The following is a 20,910-nucleotide window of genomic DNA, read 5'->3' as shown; positions in this document are numbered from 1 at the left end:
TATTAGTTTTTTTTTTATTTTAAAGGATTTTGGAGAATAACCATTCCATAGGAATGGCTATTCTTTAGACCATTTTTTAATCAAACAAAAAAATTAAAATTTCTTGAGAATAAAGGGCCATTCCCCCTAACCAAACATGCTATAATATCAATTAAGGACAAAACTTGCTCTCTATCAAAGGGTAATATTGAAAAAAAATTTTTTGTTTTGATTTTAAAATGTTCTAAAATAAAATAGGAAAGTAGAACATTTAATTTAAAATTGCTAGAAGGATTATTTTCTCTTTCATATTAATAAAATAAAATATTCCTATGCATTCAGTTCAAATTATTTAAATTTTAATATTACAACTATAGCGAAAATAGTAACACGTATCCGAGCGGGCTCGAATGGTAGCATGGATTGGGTTTTTCCGTTGCCATCTTCCATTTCGTTTGCGTCTCGTTGATTTTCTTCCACCATGTCCTTTCCCTCTAACCAAAGTCTTGCACTAGTTTTCGACTTCCTTCTTTCTAAATAATTTGCTAATTTTCTTTTTAAAGATTTTCCTTGAGAGAGTTGGGTTCAGTTGTAAGTTGACGCAGAGAGAGAGAGAGGAGGGGTGAAAGCCTAATCATCAAACCCTAAAAGCCGTGATCGCTTATTCCCTTGGTCTCTGGTCTTCAACTGCAAAATGACAAGAAACTCAAAATCAATTGCGGTGCGGTTGATTTATTAAGCTAGCAATGAACGCTTTTGCGCAGTCGAAGTGAAGAACAACAGCAGGAGAGAGAGAGAGCATCTTCGCAGATATTATCCAGTCATGTGGACAAATGTTTTTAGAATCGTATGTCGCTTCTATCTTTACCAAACTCTTTTATTTCAATATTTTTGTTTCTTTGCGTAATTTCTAATCTGCTGCTTATTATCATAGCCTTTGCTTCTGCTTTTTCTTTTCTTGTTTCTTTAAAGAATTAGGGTTTCTTAAGTGCTATTTAATTTTCTTTTGTTCAAAATGCTATTTAATTTAGTTGTTGGTGAAATCAGGGAAGTTTTACGTCAGAGGATGTATTTTTTTCGCTTCGTCCAACATGGTTCAGCCTTGAGCGTTCTTTCAGTTGTCTTGTTTAGAATCTATTTGCATTAGATTTTAGGGATTAGGCCTTCTATATACTATGTCTTTGTCTGCTTTGTCTTTGGACCCTTACATAACAGCTTAAGCTTTCCGCTTGAGTTGTTCTTGACAAGGTATCAGAGCTAAGATGGCTTATTACCTATTTGATATGCTGTTTGTTTGTTTGTGTCTTTGGACAGTGTCTTGTATTAAAGTTACTCTATCTTCCTATTGCCAATTTGTTTTAGGTTGGACGTTTAACAAAGTTTTAGAGTCTCTTTGACAATATAGTCCAAAGTTTGAATTTTGGCTACCTTTTTTCTGTTAAAGTATTCAATTCGACACCAGCTATTGGTAGACCTATACATTGGCCGTGCTTTCTCCATTGGGGTTGTGCCATGCTTGTTAGTGAAAATTATTTTTGTACCCTCACATAACAGCTAAGCTTTTGGGTTGAGTGGTTCTTGATGGAATGCTTTCTGTCTGTGGTGCTTATAAACTAAACAGTATATTCATTTGATCGCACAATTTTTATTTTTATTTTATTTTAGTTGTTTAATTTTGTGCACTGAAAATGCCGTGCAACTTTTCTGATGAGAATGAGAACCTGTCCACTAATTCTATTTTCACGACTGATATATTTCATTTAACATGGATTGAATTGTTCTGCTGATTTGGCCTGACTTTGTAAGCATACATGTCAAGTGGTTCTAAATTTGGTAGTTACCAACTTTTTTGAATTCTAGTGCCTACAGCTTAAGTTAATTTTATAACATGGACCATTTCTGCAGGGAGGTCTAAGTCAAATATCATGGTTCCAGTTTCTACCAGTTGAGTCTGATTTAAACTCTCTGCCAGACAAAAGGTTAGAATCCAAGGCATCTTTTTATTCTCATCTTTCTACAGTCTGCTTGGAGCATTTAAGAAGTTTAAATGATAATTCTGTATTTAGAGTTACAAAATGTAAATAATCAGAAATTTATAATTTGTTTTTGAGGCTGCACAGCATAAAAGCAGAGCAGAAAGATGCTGCTACGTTGCTAGTTCTCTCATCCCACCTGCAGCTGCAGAAGGAAGGATTCCTCAGTACATGGACCAATTCCTTTGTTGGGCCATGGGATCCATCTCAAGGTCTGCATAATCCAGGTTAGGGTCCAAACTGCGGTCATTGACGACAAACTTCTCTGTGATTTAACTTTGAAGGAAAAAAATACACTATACTAATGTACCATATCCAATGGTCCTTTACGACCTAATTGCTTTATAGATGAGAAAATTAAGCTGTGGCTTTTCATCCCGGGACGTCATGTATCTGTCCAGGAATCAGCTCAATCTGCAGTGTCCAGGTTAAGAGGTATCTCATATTCATTGACCTTTTTTTTTTTGTTTTATGTGTTTGCACACTTGAACGCATATACATAGTTGTCTATTAGGGACCTGTAGATTAGGAGCGGCCAGTCTGCTTTCTATACTAACTTTCGTTGGTTTTCTACATGGCATTTATGTTTATGCTGTATGACTGTATGAATTGCACTATTTTATTTATTTCTTTATTTTTTTGAAGTTGTCGCTTCTGGACTTTGGTTGGCTCCTGGTGACTCAGAAGAGGTTGCTGCTGCCCTTTCTCAGGCTTTAAGGAATCACATAGAAAGGTTTTGTTTCATCCATTTCCTACACCAGAAGCAGTAATGTTATATTGGATATGTCTTGACCTGGATATATTTAAATTTATAGGGCACTTCATGGATTCTCCTACATGAGATTTGGTGATGTATTTTCAAAGTATCATCCTCCTCAAATTGAAGAATGTTTCAGGTATTTACCTTTCTGTTGGTTGATAGTAGTTTAATTTTTACAAGTAGATATTGATGGCAGTAGAGACCATGATTATTGCAACTCTGTTAACACATAAAAAAAGAAATTATTTAATGCTTTTCTTGTTTGACACTTGCTATGCTAGTATCATTATTGCTAAGATCAGAATCTCTTGCAATTGAAATGTTTAATTTCATTTTAAAGCATTCTGCCTCAATGATTTGTCTATGCCAGCATTACTTATGTTTCATCTGTTTTTCTTAAAACAAACATGCAAAAGTCAAAGGGATTTTTGTGATGTTGTTTACTTCGTTATCCTGTGTGGCTTTGTTGTGTTGCTTGTGAAGACCAGGTTTTATGCATACTTATTTATATTTCAGTTTCTACTAATTCCTCGATACATGCTTTTTGCAACATATGGTTAGTGCATTCTTGTGTTCATTCTACGTGATTTTACAATTTTGGTCCCCTTCTTAAGTCCTGAGCCAGACTTTATAATTTTGAAAAGATTTATGTTCTGTATTGTGAGAGCCTTTATTTTCTGCTTGGCATTATTTTTTTTCTCCTTTTGAAAGAAATACTGATGGTGAATTTATGTAACAGTAAACACACTCTGCTATAATTATACCTTATTGGAGGAAGTTTCTTTTCATAAGTTGAAGGTCTATAGATTGGAGAACGTGGTGCTAAAACTGGAATACAAATTGTTGGGAAGATGATCCCTTTACATAGATAGGACCTTGAATAGAACTCCCTATGCTTATAGAGATTCGTGACCTTATGGATTAACACAAAATTCTAAGGAGTTTGGCTTTGTGATCCTATTTGATAAAAGAAAGTCCATTATGATCTTTATTGTTTGTTTGAAATTATCAATTTATTCAATCTTTCCTTTTGTTGAATCCTTTAAATGTTGTTGTCCTTTAATCTTTGCTCTAGTCCTCTACATACCTACTACACAGATGAAAATAAACAAATTTTACAGGAGGTAAAAAGTTAGAGTTTCAAGTGTTGTTATCTGAAGATATAGGAGGGAGAAGAGTTTGGAGCACTATGTGTATAGTATTTTAGAAGAGAGAAAAAATTGTTCAAGAAGAAGTTTACATGAAGTTTACAAGTATGTAGGACCCATATCCTAATTTATAAGAATGAAGACATTTATTCTTGTTTTTATGTATATATTTATTATTTAATTGGATTTTTTTTTGAATGGGAAGGCACTCATTAAGGTGATATTTATAGAAAGAATTTCATAACTTATGTGTGTCTTCTCTTGAAGTTGGTGAGAATAGTGCATTAAATGAAAAACCATTTCTTGAAATAGTATTTTAATTAATTTTAATAATTGCCTATAAAAGCACCTGTGAACTAGACCCTTTTTGAATTATTCCACTTGAGTTGGTACCTCATACCTTGTGTTATTATTAAACTCAGCTTTTGGTATTATATATTAATATGATTTTTAGTTGATTTTTTTTTCAAGTAATTATTAACCTTTATTACTACAATTAAGTTTTGCAAAATTACACAAACTGTCCCTAAATTTTAAGTCTTTGACTAAAATTCTCCTTGAACTTTTAATATAAACAACCACATGCCGCAAAATTTGATTGCAAGCAGCCAAGCTCTTGGTAAGTGTGCTATTAAGCAAATGTTTAAGTAACTGCATAAGTTGCCACATCAGATACCTCATCTGCCGTGCATCAATATTTGAATGGTTATTTTTGGCCAATTTTTATTGAAAAAAATATCTATTTATATTAATGTTAAAATGACCACATAAGTTGCCACATCAGATACCTTATCTACCATGCATCAAGATTTGAACAGTTATTTTTGGCCATATGTTTTCGGTACAAAATAATAATTTCTAGTGCCATCTTTTGCTTAGTATGGATTGCCTTGGTGTTTGTGGCATCACCATCAGCCTTTGGACTGATGCTGCTGAGCAATTACTAGTGCCACCACCCCAATTTGGTTAAAAGCTGACAGTTCCACCTCTAACTCCATTGTCCTTGAGGCCTAGGATGTTTGCTTGGCCTCTACCATGACCTAGAATGCCTCCTTTGCCTAGGGCTGTTCTTATTAATGCACCACCATGCTTAGGAATATTGCCCCCACCAAAAAGAGGAAAAAGGGGCTGTGACTAATAAAAACCAAGAGAGGGAAAGTGTCTTTAGAAAGATGAATTGATGTAGGTGCATCTAGAATTCTATTTTATTTAGTATTTTAGTTGGTTTAGGATTTTATTATCTTTATTCTATTTAGTTTGGAATTCTTTTTCTATCTTTATTAGGATTTTAGTACTTTAAGTCTTTATTTAGGATTAGCATTACTATTTGATTAGGATTTATTTTAACTAGTATAAATAGGCAAGGACTTATTATTATTATTATCTTTGTTTATTTTGAATTTTTATTCAAGAGGTTTCTTTAAAACCCAATTATCTTTCTATTGTTTCAAACACATTCAACCTTATTCAAGCTCTAATTGTTGAGTTCTAATTGCCCTAAACCTTCTGGCTACATCAAGTGGTATTAGAGCAAACGATCTTATTATCCTACTTATATTTTGCTGAAACATGCTGGCTATGTTTTCCCCTTTTGGAATAATATTTATTATTGTTTTGCAGGAGAGCACAGCCTACAGTTGAGTTCATCTTTGCCGCTACTCAAGAATCAATTTTTGTACATACCATAATATCCTCAAAGTTCGTGAAGCCTAGCATCTTATTTTTTTTAAGCAGTTTGCATTGGGTTGCTTTATGATATCTCCTGTAATACAATACTTTTGGTACCTATTTAATTCTCTTTTCAGGCATATCCGAGCACTTTCAACTAGTGACATAGAAAAAGTTCTAGAGCATTCTTCCAAAAATTCCAGTTACTTGCTTCCTGGTTTGTGTACAAAGAATCTTAACCAACATATCATATAAGATATCAAGGTTGGCTCACAAGTTCTAGAACCTTCTAATTGTGTTTTTGTTTGATGTTATTTTACAGTGATAATTTCCCCGCATGGAATGCGTGGTAGGCTTTCAGGATGTAGTCCAAATGATCTTGTCAAGCAAGTCTATTTCAGGTGGACTATGTTTTTGATTTATTAATTTTATATTATTTTCACTATTTGTTTCCTCTTTTGTTTATATATAACTTACTTATTCCCCATGGTGACAGTGCTTGGACTGATATTTTCTTTCTGCTATTAAATTTTTCCTTTTTCAGCGGCTCTGGCAAAATTAGGACCTTTAATGGTTTTATAGGTCTACCATATCATACTTCTCAAGGTTCTGGTTGCCAGTTATGGGGCCAAAACTGCTATGTTAAAGTTACTCTTGGTTGCTCAAAATCTGGAAGTGACAAGGCATTAAACTCAAACGCCAATATCAGGAATTTACCCAAGCATCATCCTACTGAAGCTTCTGCAGCAGGAAGAGATGATCAGAAGGGATCACTTGATCTCTTATCTGTACTTGAAAAAACATTTATCTATCCATCTGAAGCTGTGCTTGTCCCAGTCTTGCAAACATCCTTTGCGAGATCCTCTTTGAGAAGGTATGTTTGAATTCAATGGTATTTTCTTGCTGCCTAAATTTATTTGTTAGCAGTGATCTAGATTGAAAACTGGCAAGTCAATTAGTTCAAGAAGGTGGTATCTAGTATTTGTGTCAAATATAAAGCATAGCATCCTTTAAGAATTTTGATAGTGATGTATGGTCAAGGTCTTTGTAAAGATGAACTAATGAAACTGATGTACTACTTCTATGCCCTCTATTTTCCTTCCTCTTCATATCTCTTAAATTATGTGTGACACACATGCAGAAGCTTTAATCTGGTTTTGTTTAGGTAATAGCCACCTAGTTGAGTGATCTTTGGTATAGATAATTGTTACTGATGCTGTTGTAGTTCTAGGTTCATGCTGAGGTTTTGGTTGATCTCAAGTGAGTTGTAGCTCCATTTTCTGTTTTATCTGCTGAGTCTGAATATGTGATCTGGCAGATTCTGGTTACAAAATTGGATAGGACCTTCGTTGGCTGCTTCGTCTTTGCTTAGGCATTGGTTAGTGATCTCTCTCTCTCCTTGCTGCCCTCTTATTCTCTTATTTATTTATTTATTTATCAATTTTCATGCATTTCCTTCTTCTGGTGTTCATTTAAGTATTTAACCATTAGAACTGTGCGCCAATGAATTCACAACCAAGCAAACAAGCCTTGCAAACAACCCATGAAATGACATTTCAAAAAAAAAAAAAAAAACACCCAATGGAATGACCATTCTAAATGTAGAAAATTATAGAAGCACAGAAGGACCTTAATATCCGCTCTAGCAAAATTGAATATGAATTTCAAGAACACCCAAATGTAAGCCACAAACAAGTTAGCACAATGGAACAAATCGAAGAAACAACCAGAAGCTTCCTATTTTAGGAGGCAAAATCACAATCAGGGCGCCCCTATCTCCATGCACAGTATGACTGCTTGATGCAAATGTCAGTTATTATTTGAATAGGTAGGCAGGACCCACAAGTCAGGAAATGCGACTTGTTTTCGTGGGAGAAGAAAAAGTGCGTGGAAATAGGGCTACCCTCACAATTGTGAGTGATCTATCCCTTTTTTAATATCACTCAATTAAAAAACAAAAATTTTAATTCTACATGACTGTTTGTGTGGATGCATCTGGTAAATTCTCTAGTTCTTTTCAATTTTCCTTGCAATAGGATAGATGATTGCAGTGGATGCTGCATATTTTCCCTATGGTCTCCTTGAAGGGACTAGCAGGCATGCCTGTCTAAAATGCATTCTTCACAAACATTTAGACCTGACTATTTTAGTGTCAAGGTGAATCATTGTCCACGATGACTAACATGTGAACCAAATCATGAACATGTAACTATTATAGCATCCAGATTTAGTCCCCTGAATCTTCATTTCTCCCGTTTATCCTACTATTAATTTTGCAGTGATGGCAATATAGATTCCATGGAAAGATCTTGGGTTGAATTCAGTGGAATACACACACAGCACTGTTATAACAGCAGCAGCAATAGTAATAATAGCAGCATAAGTTCCATAAGCAGTAGTTCCAGTGATAGTGTGACCACAGGAGCTCGTGACCTTGAGGCAGATGCAGATTCATCATGTAGACAGTCAGGCTTATCTTCTAATGATCAGATGGAGATTGATTGCCTAAAAATGGTGCTCTTTTATCTACTTTGTCTAGTTACTTTTGTCTTAAATTTTATGTGTTGTTGATGAATGCAAACACTTGTGTCAATTTTAAATGGGAGAAGGGTATCATCCATGCAAGCATAATATCCACCCAAAGAAGCGCTATGTTTGCATGTTCCTGTGTTATTATTTACTTTTTCGACTCAGAAAATAGAGGAACACAGAAACATGTAAATGTTTGTGCCTTCATTTTTTGAACACTTAGGGTTGTATGTGCTTTGTTTAAGTTTCTTGGTCTCGAATTGACTATTTTGTTTATTTTTTGAATTGTAAATGGTGTCTGTTTAGTAAAAGCCATAACTGCTCTTCTCTTTTCGCCGTCTGCTTTCCAATCAGTTTGGACGGAAATTCCTGAAATGTTCATCTGACTTGACTGTGACTATAATTACAACATGCTTGAAGCCCAGAAAGTAGGGTTTAGTTTTTCTCCTGAATGGTAATGTCTTCATCTCTTTTTCACTGCTTGTATGGTTGGACTGCAATGGGCTCCTTTTCCTCACACATTTTGAGCATTTACTTAGGAAATAACATAGACTCCCGTATGGCATTTGAATGTGAAACCATTTTGACTCTTTGAATCAGAGTCAGTAACATTTTTCTTAACTCTACTCTTTTCAAATTAATATAATTGTGGGTTCATTGAAATAACTAGTGCAAATTTCTCTGCAGGGTTCCAAGCGTCCTCGAATTGGGATTACAGAGTCATATGGTCAAGCGATTACAGTTACGAATGCTTCATCTCAAGATGCATACAAGTCTAATATTGGTTCCATGGAAGTTAACCATTCAGCCATTACAGCCGTTGGAAATGATCAAATTGGATCTAATTGGGATTGGGATGATGATGACAGAGGAATTGTCATGGATATCCAATCTCTTCTTTCTGAATTTGGAGATTTTGGTGACTTCTTTGAAAATGATGTACTTCCATTTGGGGAGGTAATTCTTATATTTCTATAGATTCTATCATGAAAAACTGCATTTTATTATATATTCGTACCATTTTCAGCTTAAATTCTTAACATAGAGAAGGGAAATTCTTAAATGTTTTATATTTGGAGTTCATATACATTTGTTGAGCGATTTGGTTCAAGCTGTGAATGTCAAGTGAATAGTGCGAAAAGTTCATTTCAAGTAAACTTTGTGAATGTATTTTTTTTTAACCCCTTCTTTTTTATCGTGTTATTTGAAGTTACAGCTGGTGTTAGCCTGCATTGAGTCTTTTCGTTAACATCTCTTTTTTCTTGACATGATTAAGCTTTAATTGATCTCATCATGGTCTTTCTTTTGTGAAGCCCCCAGGAACTGCAGAGTCGTCGGCAATTATGTTTGCTGCTCCAGATTGTGGAGATGCAGGAAGCAGTCCAGCTGGGGTAATGGATGTTTCAGATCAGATGCTTTTGCCTGTATGTCTTCCTTCCTTTGATAGCTTTACTCCACATCCTCCAGTGGCCATAGAGGAGTGTTTGAGCAAAAGTCAAGAGGTCACAAGCAGTGCTGTCACATCTGGTCCATTGAACCACACTTTAGCTTCTTCTACCGGTGAGTTTGATCATTTAATGAAAGCTGAAGCACTGATGACATTTGCAACAGAATATGGAGCAGTAGAAACTCCTGCAAGTGATTCGTCATCAATTTTCAAAAAACCATATCTCCCAAAGTCTCATAAAGCAGAGAGTTCTAATTCAAGCCCAAACAATTACATATATGGTGCAACACCGCCCTCTTCTCCTTGCTTTGATGGATTAGATGAGAAGACTGGCATGCCTATGAATCTGAAAGCCTACCCTGGAGGGCATGATTTGAGTGCCACGTACCAACTCAAGAAATATTACACTCCTGTGGAGACCAGGAAAGAGAGATATGATGGGAAATTGCTTACACATAATGATAGCAGTGTTACGAATGAGGTTTCAGGAACATCTCAGTTTGCTAATTTTAATTCAATGAATGCAGTTAAATCTGCTGACAGGAAAATGACACAGGGCATATGTGGCAAAGAGCATATCCTTTTATCTATGAAGACTGTGCTTGCAACTGATGTGGAATGTGCTATGTTCCAAGCTTCCATGTTGAGGATGCGACACATACTTCTATCTCCCATGAGCCTTGCAACTATTAGCTTGAGTAGGCCTGCAGGAAGGTCTGTTTTAAACCATCTTCCTGGTGACCCTAGTAGTATGACAGACAATGTATCTAGCAGGTATGAGGTGAAGAAGAAAGAATCTATACCTGTCAGAATTGCTGGTGATATTGATGGAGGAATGCTAGATGGGCACCTTAATGCTCCTGTTGGTGTATGGCGCACTGTTGGAGTTCCAAAAGTTTCAAAGCCTGCTGCTTCACCGAGTATTGAAGCCAGCCCATCCTTAACCCATAATTCATTTAATGAGGATAGTATCCTCTCTTATGGGCAAAGGCAACCGCTTCAGGAGCTTCTGGATGGCATTGTGTTACTGGTCCAGCAAGCTACTTCCTTTGTTGATTTGGTACTGGATGCAGATTGTGGTGATGGTCCTTACAGTTGGCTTGCATTACAAGAGCATTGGAGGCGAGGATTTTGTTGTGGGCCTTCCATGGTCCATGCAGGTTGCGGAGGGACTTTGGCTTCTTGCCATTCCTTGGACATTGCTGGTGTGGAGTTAGTAGATCCACTTTCTGCTAATGTGAGCATTTCTTCAGCATCTAGATTTGTAATTGCACTAATATCTATGGATACTATACCTAGGAGTAAATTCCTGTGGTGTAGCTGATAGTTGTCATGTCAAATAAGATCGAAATCTTTTAATTTTCACTGTCTGACCATGTGTGTGAGGATTAAATGGACCAGAAAACTTTGACATTTTATTATATAATGATTCTTATGCAGAGAATATTTTCTTTCAGATTCATGCTTCTTCTGTAATCAGTTTGCTGCACTCTGACATCAAATCAGCCTTAAAATCTGCATTTGGCAATTTAGATGGTCCTTTGTCTGTCACTGACTGGTGCAAAGGCCGTGGTCAATCAGGTGATGTTGGAGCCTCTGCTGATGGATCATCTGCTGAGTCCAATACAAATGAGTGCCGAGATTCTTCAACTACCGTAACTCACTCTGTGGGAGAAGCAATGAGTCCATCTCAAACTTCTGTTGGTGGGTCATCTGTCCTTAAAGGTATGTTTACATTCTAATACACTATATTTGTGAGACTTTGAAGAAATTTGACATACTGAAGGGGTTTTTCAATTTATTCAGTGACTGGTGCATTGGATGGAGGTAAAGTTGAAGAGACCAGCCAAAGGAGACTGAACCAAGAAATCTCTGGTTCTGAGTCAGAGCAACAACAGTGCACCCGGCTAAGACCAACACTTTTTGTTCTCCCATCACCTGCAATACTTGTTGGGTAAGTGTCCTCCATTTGTAACCAATATAACTTTAACATCAAGATATGAGATTTTAAATCCCAAGTTTGCTTAAGTCAATATCAAATGGCCTAACAAAAATATTTATTTTTGGGAAAGAAAATTACCTGTGCAAGGCCCTTTGGTGAAACTGCCTCTGGCTTCATATTGGAGAATTTGTTTGGCATACAGCTGAAGATGATGAGTAGAACCCCAAAGATATGTTTATTCTACAAAGAGTATGATGATTAATACTGATACAAATTCATTTGGATGGTTGAACTATTTGTATGAATGGGATTCATATCTAAGGAGGCTCCTATGCTGTAAAATTTAAATTCCTTTGAAATGGTCTATTGTGCTGAGAAATTCTCAACAATCATAATGAGTCAATTAAGTTTAGCCATTGTTTTTTCTTTATTTTAGCTTTTTAATGTTAGCATTATGTTTACTAACAATTCAAGCAGTCTCTTGCATTGCTATTAGCCTGGAAATGGTAATGAGTCTTAGATGAGTCTGGTAGGTTCTTGATATTTTAATTTGCAAAGACGTAAAACTTGGGGTGTAAGGAAGAAGGGTGTATCAAGACAAAAAAGAAAATATAATCTGTTGGTATTAACTCACGGTGTCATGGTCTCCCCCACACACTGTGCCCCCCCCCCCCCCCCCCCCCCCAAATAAAAATAAAAAAGAAACAAAGGATACTTTGTTTGCCAGAATTAACATGCATCTGTTCTTTCCTAATTTGCCTTTGAGTTTTGAATAACCTAGGGTAGGAGGTATGATATTGGGCCAATCTTGAAATAGAGGTTGGATTTGGCTTAATATTAGCTTATTTATGAACTTGTTTGATGCCAGTGCCACCATCAAGTTTTTAAATGAGCTTTTATATATACTTGAGCATAATAGCTAAGTCGTGTTCTTTCTCCCTAAGCCAAATAGATTCAGTTGAGATTTATTAGGGTTTTAAACTTCGACAATAACATTATAATTGACTGTGAATAATCTTTTCCCTATATGGATTTTGCTTTTTCCTTGGATTGTTTGATATTAGGTTGAGTTTGTCACTCTTTGACTTAGACTGCATGTAATCTGCACTTAGTGTTAGTTTCGTATACAAAAGGCTGCAGGATATTTAGTTTATAGACAGTTGCTAAGTTTGCTATCTGGTGGTTGGATGAAACTCTATTTACAAAACAGGAAAGAGAAAGTTGTGGAGTATCTACTACTCTTGAATCCTCTTACAATCTATTAAGTTGATACAATTAGGTTTCGAAAGGGAAATAAACAGTGTAGAAATGTATTATTAATAAGAGATCAATTAAGATTTGGGTAGATCAGTTGAATTTGTTGAGACATCTAACTTATATATTACATGTACAGCATGACATGGCTTGCAATTGGTAAGTTGAACGGTTAATCACATGTGAACTTAAATGCAGTTAACCAAAGTAAGCCTTATTATAATTAAATGAAGTTGACACACTAGTCAGTCTTTGCAGTTAGCTCTATAAATTATGAAATACGAACAAATGAGTGCAAATGATTACAGGTACCAGGATGATTGGCTTAAAACTTCAGCAAACTCTTTGCAGCTTTGGGAAAAGGCTCCTCTTGAGCCATATGCTCTACCAAAACCTGTAAGATTCTTGACATGGCTTGCTGTGGCAAAATTGAAGATAACCTTTAGCCTCTCAGTTGATGTGATTTCAGAAGTTGCTTTCTGTTACTAATCTGAACTTTTGGCTCAAAAAATTACTGCAGATAATTTATTCTGTTATATGCCCAGATATTGATCCCCTTACTTCTGCCGCTGCTGATTTTTTCCAACAACTAGGAACTGGTGAGTATGGGATTTTGATGCATTATTATTTTCTTGAGGTTGAATTTTTTTTCTGAACTTAATATTCAGGCTATTGCTACATAGTTCAGAGTAGCCGTAGTTTTGTGCTTTTATGCATGCCTAGATGGAAAGAAATTTATGTTTCTTTCAGTATGGATTTGTCAACCTGACATGGATTATGTGGGGAAGTGTAGACAGCTAACAGCATGATTCTTAATTGGAAGAAATGAATGGTTTTGGAGTTGTGTTGATACCAGAAGAGTGTTGTTATGCTACTTAGGATAAGTTGATCCTTTTGTCTCTAAGGGAATTGAGTCTCCGGAGCCCTGCCCATGATCTCAATAGAATTAGCTTTTGCCAAGGATGCCATCATTTTCGGCTCTTCTTCTGAAGTGTTATTAATTTTAGAACTTACAGCTGTGGTTTCACCCAAAATGTGGGTTTGTTGAGACATCGAAGGGCAGAAGCCCTATGACTTGCTTGTGACTTCCATCAATTTAGCTCTAGTGAACACATTGATGCTGACTGCTAATACCTTTTGTTTCCCATCTAGTTAGCATTTTGTATTTTTGAATTAAAAGCTAATACCTTTTGTGTTGGTCAAAGTCTGAATTTAGTCTCTTTACTGTTTCAATTCAGCGGTTTCTGACTCTACCTCAATTTTAATGAATTTAATCTTTATACATTTATTAAACCTTGATTTAAGGACAACTGATAATGGTGTTGAAATTCTGCCATTAACTTTGGCCACATGGCCTTTTCTTGATATGTGGCATGCCAACCGGAATATTTTTAGCCATGTGCCACACATTAGCATAAAAAACTTTATTTTTAATAAAAATATTCTTAAAAATTATTTTTTTTACAATCTAAGAAATATTAATTATTATTTAATTAAAGTATAAGTTTTTTGGGCTGATATTTGCCACATGGGCAAAAATATTAATCCACCTCATCATGCCATGTCATTTCCAGAATGCTATGTCATCCAAATTTATGGTAAATTGTCAATTGTCTTTAAATCTACCTTTAATAAAATTGTAAGGACAAAATTCATTAAAATTAAAGTAGAGGGACTCAAATTGCTGAATTGAAATAGTAAAAGAACTAAATTCAAACTTTGACCTTTTGTTTTCTATTTGATTGTTTGTCTCACTGTATATTTTTCCTCAGTATATGAGACATGCAAACTGGGAACCCACTCACCTCAGAGTTTGGGAAACCAGATGGAGATGGACTCAGGGAAATGGTCTTCTTCTGGCTTTGTCCTACTTGATTGCCCCCAATCAATGAAGATAGAAAGCAGTAATGCATCTCTCCTAGGATCAATAAGTGATTATTTTCTTTCTCTGTCAAATGGATGGGACCTGGCTTGCTACCTCAAGTCTCTTTCTAAGGCACTTAAAGCATTGAAACTTAGCCAATTTTTGTCTACAAACCAAAAGGAAGGAATAAGCGGCCCTTGCATGGTAAGTGGAATGTTCCATGTGGTTCTTTTACTTAAATGGTTCTCTGTACATGTTACTTGTTTGCTGATGGCTGGACCATATTCCCTTCAACACAAAGGGATAAAGAAAAGTCTGTTCATTTCCTTCCAGTGATTTATTAATTATAGAAAAGGAATGTTTGAAATTCATTATTTTAGACTGAAGTATAAATTTCAATTACCTTGTATAATGTTTTTGTGCACTCTGTTTTGGTTTATATTTACTGATTGTCAAGATCCATTTACAATCAATATGTGCCTTTCTTTATGGAGTGCATGATTTTGTTCCTGAGATAGGTATGTTGTTTCTTCTTCAATATTAGATGCTGCAATTGGAAAGTTTTCTCTGAATTTTGTCATTATTCCGTGTTATTTAGAGCATGGTAGGTTCCCAACTAATATATTCCTGTCTAAAGTAGACCATAGCTTGGTTGTCCTTTACTTGACAGTGCATGCATTGTGAATGTTTTTTCCTGTTATCAACTTCTTTTTCCCCTTTTACAAACATTTTCATGGCATTCAGTTATGTTGAAGTAGTTTACCCAGTTACTATAAGTTGGTGGGAGGATTTAGAATGCACTTTCCATCTCTATTTGTTGATTCATGTTTGAAAAGCACCAAATTTAAAAAAAAATGTTGACTGCAATGATTTTTTTTTTTGTTAGGAGTAGCTTGTTATGAATTTAGGGATATAATAGAAATTTCAACATAGAAGTTTATCTGCTCTAGTTAGTGGGATTAACACATTGGGACATCCAAAAAATGCTAAGTTGGACCAATATTTTTAGACAGGGGGAGCTGTATTTTTGAGGAGTTGACATTCTATACTATTATTATCTTACTTTGTAATTTATAAATTAAGACTACTTGTTTAATTAAATGTGAAATCAACCCTTAAGCAGAGTTCTATGCTGCTTACCTTAACTGTTTTAAACCATCCACCATCTGACTTTTGTCTCATAAACTTGCTTTATTATTGCTTACGGCCACTCTATTTTGTGAAACCTATTGTGTTGGTTTCTTGTGTTTAGGTAATATATGTGGTGTGCCCCTTCCCTGAGCCTACCGCAGTCCTAAAAACAGTTGTCGAATCTTCTATTGCTATTGGATCAATTATTCTGCCCTCAGATAGAGAAAGGAGATCTGTATTGTACAGTCAGGTGGGGAAGGCATTAAGCAGCTCAGCAGCAGCAGATGAAGCATCGATATCAAATATTCCAGTAGTTTCAGGCTTTAGTGTTCCTAAATTGGTACTACAGATTGTGACAGTTGATGCCATTTTTAGGGTTACAAGCCCACCTTTTAATGAACTTGTCATTCTGAAGGAGACAGCTTTCACTATATACAACAAAGCTCGGCGAATTTCACGAGGATCCACGAATGATGTAAGCCTGTCATCATCACTATCTAGTAGACCTCATTCTGTCTTGACTCCTATGACATCTATTCCAGGAATGTGGAAGGATTGTGTTGGTTCTCGAATCCCAGGGTCTTCTCTTCCTAGAGAGGGTGAAATTGATTCCAGCTTGAGGGGTGGTGCTTGGGACAATTCATGGCAAACGTCAAGAGCAGGAGGATTAAGTTGTGATCCAAACAGAAATGGGGATTTCTTCTATCAAGATGAAGTTTGCTACATGTTTGAACCACTTTTTATTCTTGCAGAGTCTGGTTCTGTGGAGCATGGAATTTCACCGACAGCTTTTGGTAATTCAACCTCTGAAACTTCAAAGACAGTATCGGATGAAAGTAGTGGAGCCTTCATGCAGACTGCAAATTCAGCAGGAAGTATTGATCCTGGCTCAGGCTCTCAGCTGGATGGATCGGAGTCTGATGGTGTTAGTTCTGGTAATAACAAGACTCCAAGCTTACATTGCTGCTATGGATGGACAGAAGATTGGCGGTGGCTGGTATGCATCTGGACCGATGCAAGGGGGGAATTGCTTGACTGCGACATATTCCCATTTGGGGGAATTAGCAGTAGACAGGACACGAAAGGTCTACAATGCCTTTTTGTACAAGTTCTGCAGCAAGGCTGTCAAATACTTCAGACATGTGCTTCTCCTGATACTGGTGTTGTCAAGCCTAGAGACTTTGTGATTACTCGCATTGGAAATTTCTATGAGCTTGAATACCTAGGTATATCAGTTTGTTCATTCTGTGACAGTTTACATTTTATTTTTCTTTTAGTCAGAAAATTATTGTCCATAGCCTTGTTGCAGTTTTGCCTATCTGTAACAGTTACATGCTGCGTTCTTCAATATAAACTATGCTTCTCTTTCTATGTTGTTTTATTCTTGCAACTATAATCTGTTAGCTTATTAGTTGCAAGCATTTTTAAAGGATGCATAATGCTAAAGTTCACCATTTTGTTTACTTCTGTTTACTTGGCCTTGATGTTGTGTTTTCTTTTGCTCTGTGACTAGAGTGGCAAAAAGCCATCTATTTAGTTGGTGGATCTGAGGTGAAAAAATGGCCTCTACAGTTGCGCAGATCTGTTCCTGATGGCATGCCTACTAGCACAAATGGAACTTCTTTGCAGCAGCAGGAGATGAGTTTGATTCAAGATAGAACTCTGCCTTCCTCACCGAGTCCTTTGTACAGCCCACACACAAAAGCTGGTTTCATGAAAGGTGGTTTAGGACAACCTGCTGCAAGAAAACAGCTTATGGGTGGACATACATTAGTTGACAGCTGCAGGGGATTGCTTCAGTGGGTGCAGAGTATCAGCTTTGTTTCAGTTTCAGTTGACCATTCTTTACAGCTAGTGTTCCAAGCAGATTCACTGTCTCCTGGTGAGCTATTAGTCTCTCTTTTGATTAATTATCATTTTAATAATATTAAATGATGCTTTAAATGGTTTTTTTTTTTTTCCGTTTAACACATAGTACTCTAGTTGAAAGCTTGGATGCTTAGTTGATTAGCATCTTTTGCACAACATGACTTCATTAAGTTGTTTTTGGTTAAATTCTTGGGAGATACCTGTCCAATTGTCATATGTTCAGTAGTCTCCCAAATAATATTTCAACAGTTCAAGTTGTCTTATCGTTATGCACTTTGCAATCAAAGAAAATCGGTGAGTCCATTAATACTAAATCATTAAGTGTGCTGATGTGGTGCTGAAGTGTGAATTTTTAATTATGAAAAACATGATGTGGAGTCTTTGTATGCAAGAGCTGACAGCATTTTACTGACTGTTGTTGACAACTAGTACTTATGGGCAAACTAAAGAAGAAAAAATAAAAAAGAAGAAATGGGCTGGAAGGATAGACGAAAGAGGGAAAGAATGAGGGGAGAGGGATATAAAAAAGAGGGGAGAAATTAGAGTGAAGCGGTGAACGGGAGATGGGCTGCCATTTGATCATGCACTTGTTGCCAGTCCAACTAGTATTTTGGAGAATATTAGCAAGATCTCAATGGAGGCCAGATCTGGTATTATGAAGTCAAGTAGACCAGTGCCAGATTTAGTTCTAGATTTGGGTAGACCAATTTACTAGAATAGTGTTGGATCTGGTCTTCATCTTCTACAAAGGGCATGATTTGACTCTTTGTTGAAGAGTGCAAGATCTTGTCAAGTGGGCAGTGGTGGGAAGTGATTTATAGTGGTTTGGTCCCATTGACCTACATATGCTACCTTGACAGCCCTTTCCTAGGATTTGAATCTCAACTTTACTAAACCAGTGGGGTTAATGGCCTCCTCAAACTTTTTATAATGTGAGTCATCACAAGCTCAAAACCCAAGTTATAATCCCAAAGAGTGTTTCCCTCACTGAGGCTCACAAGTTTACAACTTAAAATCACAACTGATTTCAATACAAGAATACAACTCAAATAAACTCACAACAAGAAGAGTTTAAGCTCAATGAACTTGAATACTTCAATTGTTTGACACAAATCCTTCAATCTAATGTTCTACTTACTGTTTATGTACCCTTTTAGTCATTTTATAGTTAGCTTTCAAATTCTAACCATTTAGAAGAAAAATAGCCGTTGGAGAAGTTAGAACTTTGCAGCAGGAATCAGGATTACATGACTGGAAAACTGTAAACACAAGTTCCAAGCTGGTCAACAATATGGAGTCATTTCTTTTGTTTCAGTTTTACATCTAAGAAAAGTGAAAATGAGATGTATATGCTATGCATATTTGTTATATGTATATATATATATATATTTACTAAGATCATTTCATTGTGCACCAGGAACTCAGGGTGTTAGTGGTATGGGTCAATCAGGCTACACAGAAGGGTTCACTCCTGTGAAATCTCTGGGTTCAACATCCGCTTCTTACATGTTAATCCCATCACCTAGCATGCGCTTCCTACCTCCAACACCTCTTCAGCTCCCAATATGTCTCACTGCTGAATCACCACCGCTTGCTCATCTTCTACACAGCAAGGGCTCTGCCATCCCCCTTTCTACCGGTTTTGTGGTTTCAAAGGCTGTACCTTCTGTGAGGAAAGACTATAGAAATTACACAAAAGACGAATGGCCTTCAGTTCTTTCCGTCAGTCTCATTGATTATTGTGGAGGTAATAATGTTAGCCAAGATAAAGTAATCAGAGGAATTGCAAAGCCGGCAGGAAGGACTTTGATCTCTGAAGCTAGAGATTTTGAAATTGATAACCATTTGATTTTGAAGTCTGTAGCAGCGGAGCTTCATGCTCTGTCATGGATGACAGTTAGTCCAGGATACTTGGAGCGGCGAACTGCACTGCCCTTCCACTGTGATATGGTTTTGAGATTGAGGAGATTGCTCCATTTTGCTGAAAAGGAGCTCTCTCGGCCACCGGATAAGACACAAGTTTAAGAAGCAGCAAAACAAAGCTCCATGGTTTATGTCCATACTGTAAAATAAATTGTAACATGTTAAATGTAGGTGTGATTTGAGGTCTCAAATTCGTCCCAAGCTGTGAATTTCTGAAAAGGAAAAAAAATAGTTAGATCTATCAGTTATGGTATTAAACTAACTTAGGACGGCTGTTACTGTTATGCAATCTAATCCATAAATTGTAACATTGCAGTCCCTGGTAGAAAAGATGTTCAATTTTGTCTCCGTGGTCTATAATTTTGCCAAATGAAATCAATTTACTCTGTTGCCCTTTTCGTGTAGGGAAATTTTCATTTAAATTTCTAGTGCTAGGGGTATTATTTTGTTGAATCAGGCCTTGAATACTTTTTTTTTTTTTTATAATTGAGGGAGGGGGAATTCGAATCATGCTTTTTAAACGGAGATCATGTATCAATTAATGAATTAAATACTTGAGTGCAATCAAAATTTGAATTTGACTTGATTAAGAAACTCAAGATTCAAGCCCCACCTGAGTTACGTAGTTTGATTATATTGGACTTGATTCACGGTCGATTTGAGTTGATTAAACTCAATTATCATCATTTAATCAATTCTGGATTGAAAATGTGATTCAATTTTAAAGTAATGAATGCTTTAAAAACCAAAAAGCTATTGGAACTTGGAACTTTATCTTTCAAATTGTCAAGTTAACTTAAATATCCAAAATATCAATTTTAAAGAGTTAGAAGAAGAAATTCTAAAATTCTTTTATTTTTGTTATCAAATATAATTGGAAAGAAATATTCAAGTGTGTATTTACAAATGAAGTGAGGGAATGTTGTTTAATTTTCTACCAACGCAAGTATACGTATTGCGAAGATATTATAATAATGAGTAGAGTGTCGATATAACAGAGAATTAAATTAATTATTATTATTAATTACTAAAATTACACACCTTAATTTTATCCAAACACTAAAATTTAAATTCAAAAAAACAAAATTTAAAAACTAAAACTACTTTAAATTTACTCAACCAAAATTATTTTATTAACTACTAGTGATTACCAGACCTAAAATTATGAAGTCCCTCAACATTTCATCTGATTATTATATTTCTTTCTTAACTTAGTTTAATGGATTAAGTTGCTAACCTAGAGTCTTAAATTATTTACAAGTCTCTATCGAGTTTCTCATAAAAATATATCTCTTAATTAATTTACTATATATCTATGCAAATTAAATTAAAGACAGATTCATTAAGTTCATACTCTAATTTT

At 35.8% G+C, this 20,910-nt stretch overlaps 1 protein-coding gene across 3 annotated transcripts; it reads left to right on the top strand.

Annotated features, from left to right (window-relative positions):
* The first annotated feature begins 370 nt into the window (after positions 1-370).
* On the top strand, positions 371-19,949 carry GCT (RNA polymerase II transcription mediator). Of its 3 annotated transcripts, none has more exons than XM_088806279.1 (22): positions 371-826; positions 1,885-1,958; positions 2,100-2,239; positions 2,361-2,447; positions 2,658-2,745; positions 2,828-2,908; positions 5,541-5,618; positions 5,726-5,805; positions 5,911-5,989; positions 6,133-6,462; positions 6,907-6,966; positions 7,868-8,102; positions 8,805-9,074; positions 9,431-10,801; positions 11,022-11,289; positions 11,371-11,518; positions 13,069-13,156; positions 13,281-13,359; positions 14,533-14,828; positions 15,877-16,981; positions 17,269-17,637; positions 19,042-19,949. In XM_088806279.1, the coding sequence occupies exons 1-22, from the start codon at positions 803-805 to the stop codon at positions 19,647-19,649; spliced, it is 5,958 nt and encodes a 1,985-aa protein (XP_088662405.1). In that variant the 5' UTR covers positions 371-802; the 3' UTR covers positions 19,650-19,949. The 3 variants fall into 3 exon arrangements, with proteins under 3 accessions (XP_088662405.1, XP_017976626.2, XP_088662406.1); XM_018121137.2 differs by having other exon boundaries at positions 2,091-2,239; XM_088806280.1 differs by lacking the exons at positions 371-826; positions 1,885-1,958; positions 2,100-2,239 and having other exon boundaries at positions 2,395-2,447; positions 5,541-5,556.
* The last annotated feature ends 961 nt before the right edge of the window (positions 19,950-20,910 follow it).

The sequence above is a fragment of the Theobroma cacao genome, chromosome 5 (assembly GCF_053813885.1).
Source record: "Theobroma cacao isolate CCN51 chromosome 5, ASM5381388v1, whole genome shotgun sequence".
Taxonomy (NCBI): Eukaryota; Viridiplantae; Streptophyta; class Magnoliopsida; order Malvales; family Malvaceae; genus Theobroma; species Theobroma cacao.
Note: the sequence above shows the minus strand (reverse complement) of the source record. Positions and strands in the feature narration are given on the sequence as shown.

Excerpts from the sequence above, each read along its gene's own strand:
- GCT (XM_018121137.2), top strand. The coding sequence starts at position 803 with ATGTGGACAAATGTTTTTAGAATC. Across the intron at positions 5,806-5,910 it reads TTCCAGTTACTTGCTTCCTG|TGATAATTTCCCCGCATGGA; the intron begins GTTTGTGTACAA and ends GTTATTTTACAG. Across the intron at positions 11,519-13,068 it reads TCACCTGCAATACTTGTTGG|GTACCAGGATGATTGGCTTA; the intron begins GTAAGTGTCCTC and ends AAATGATTACAG.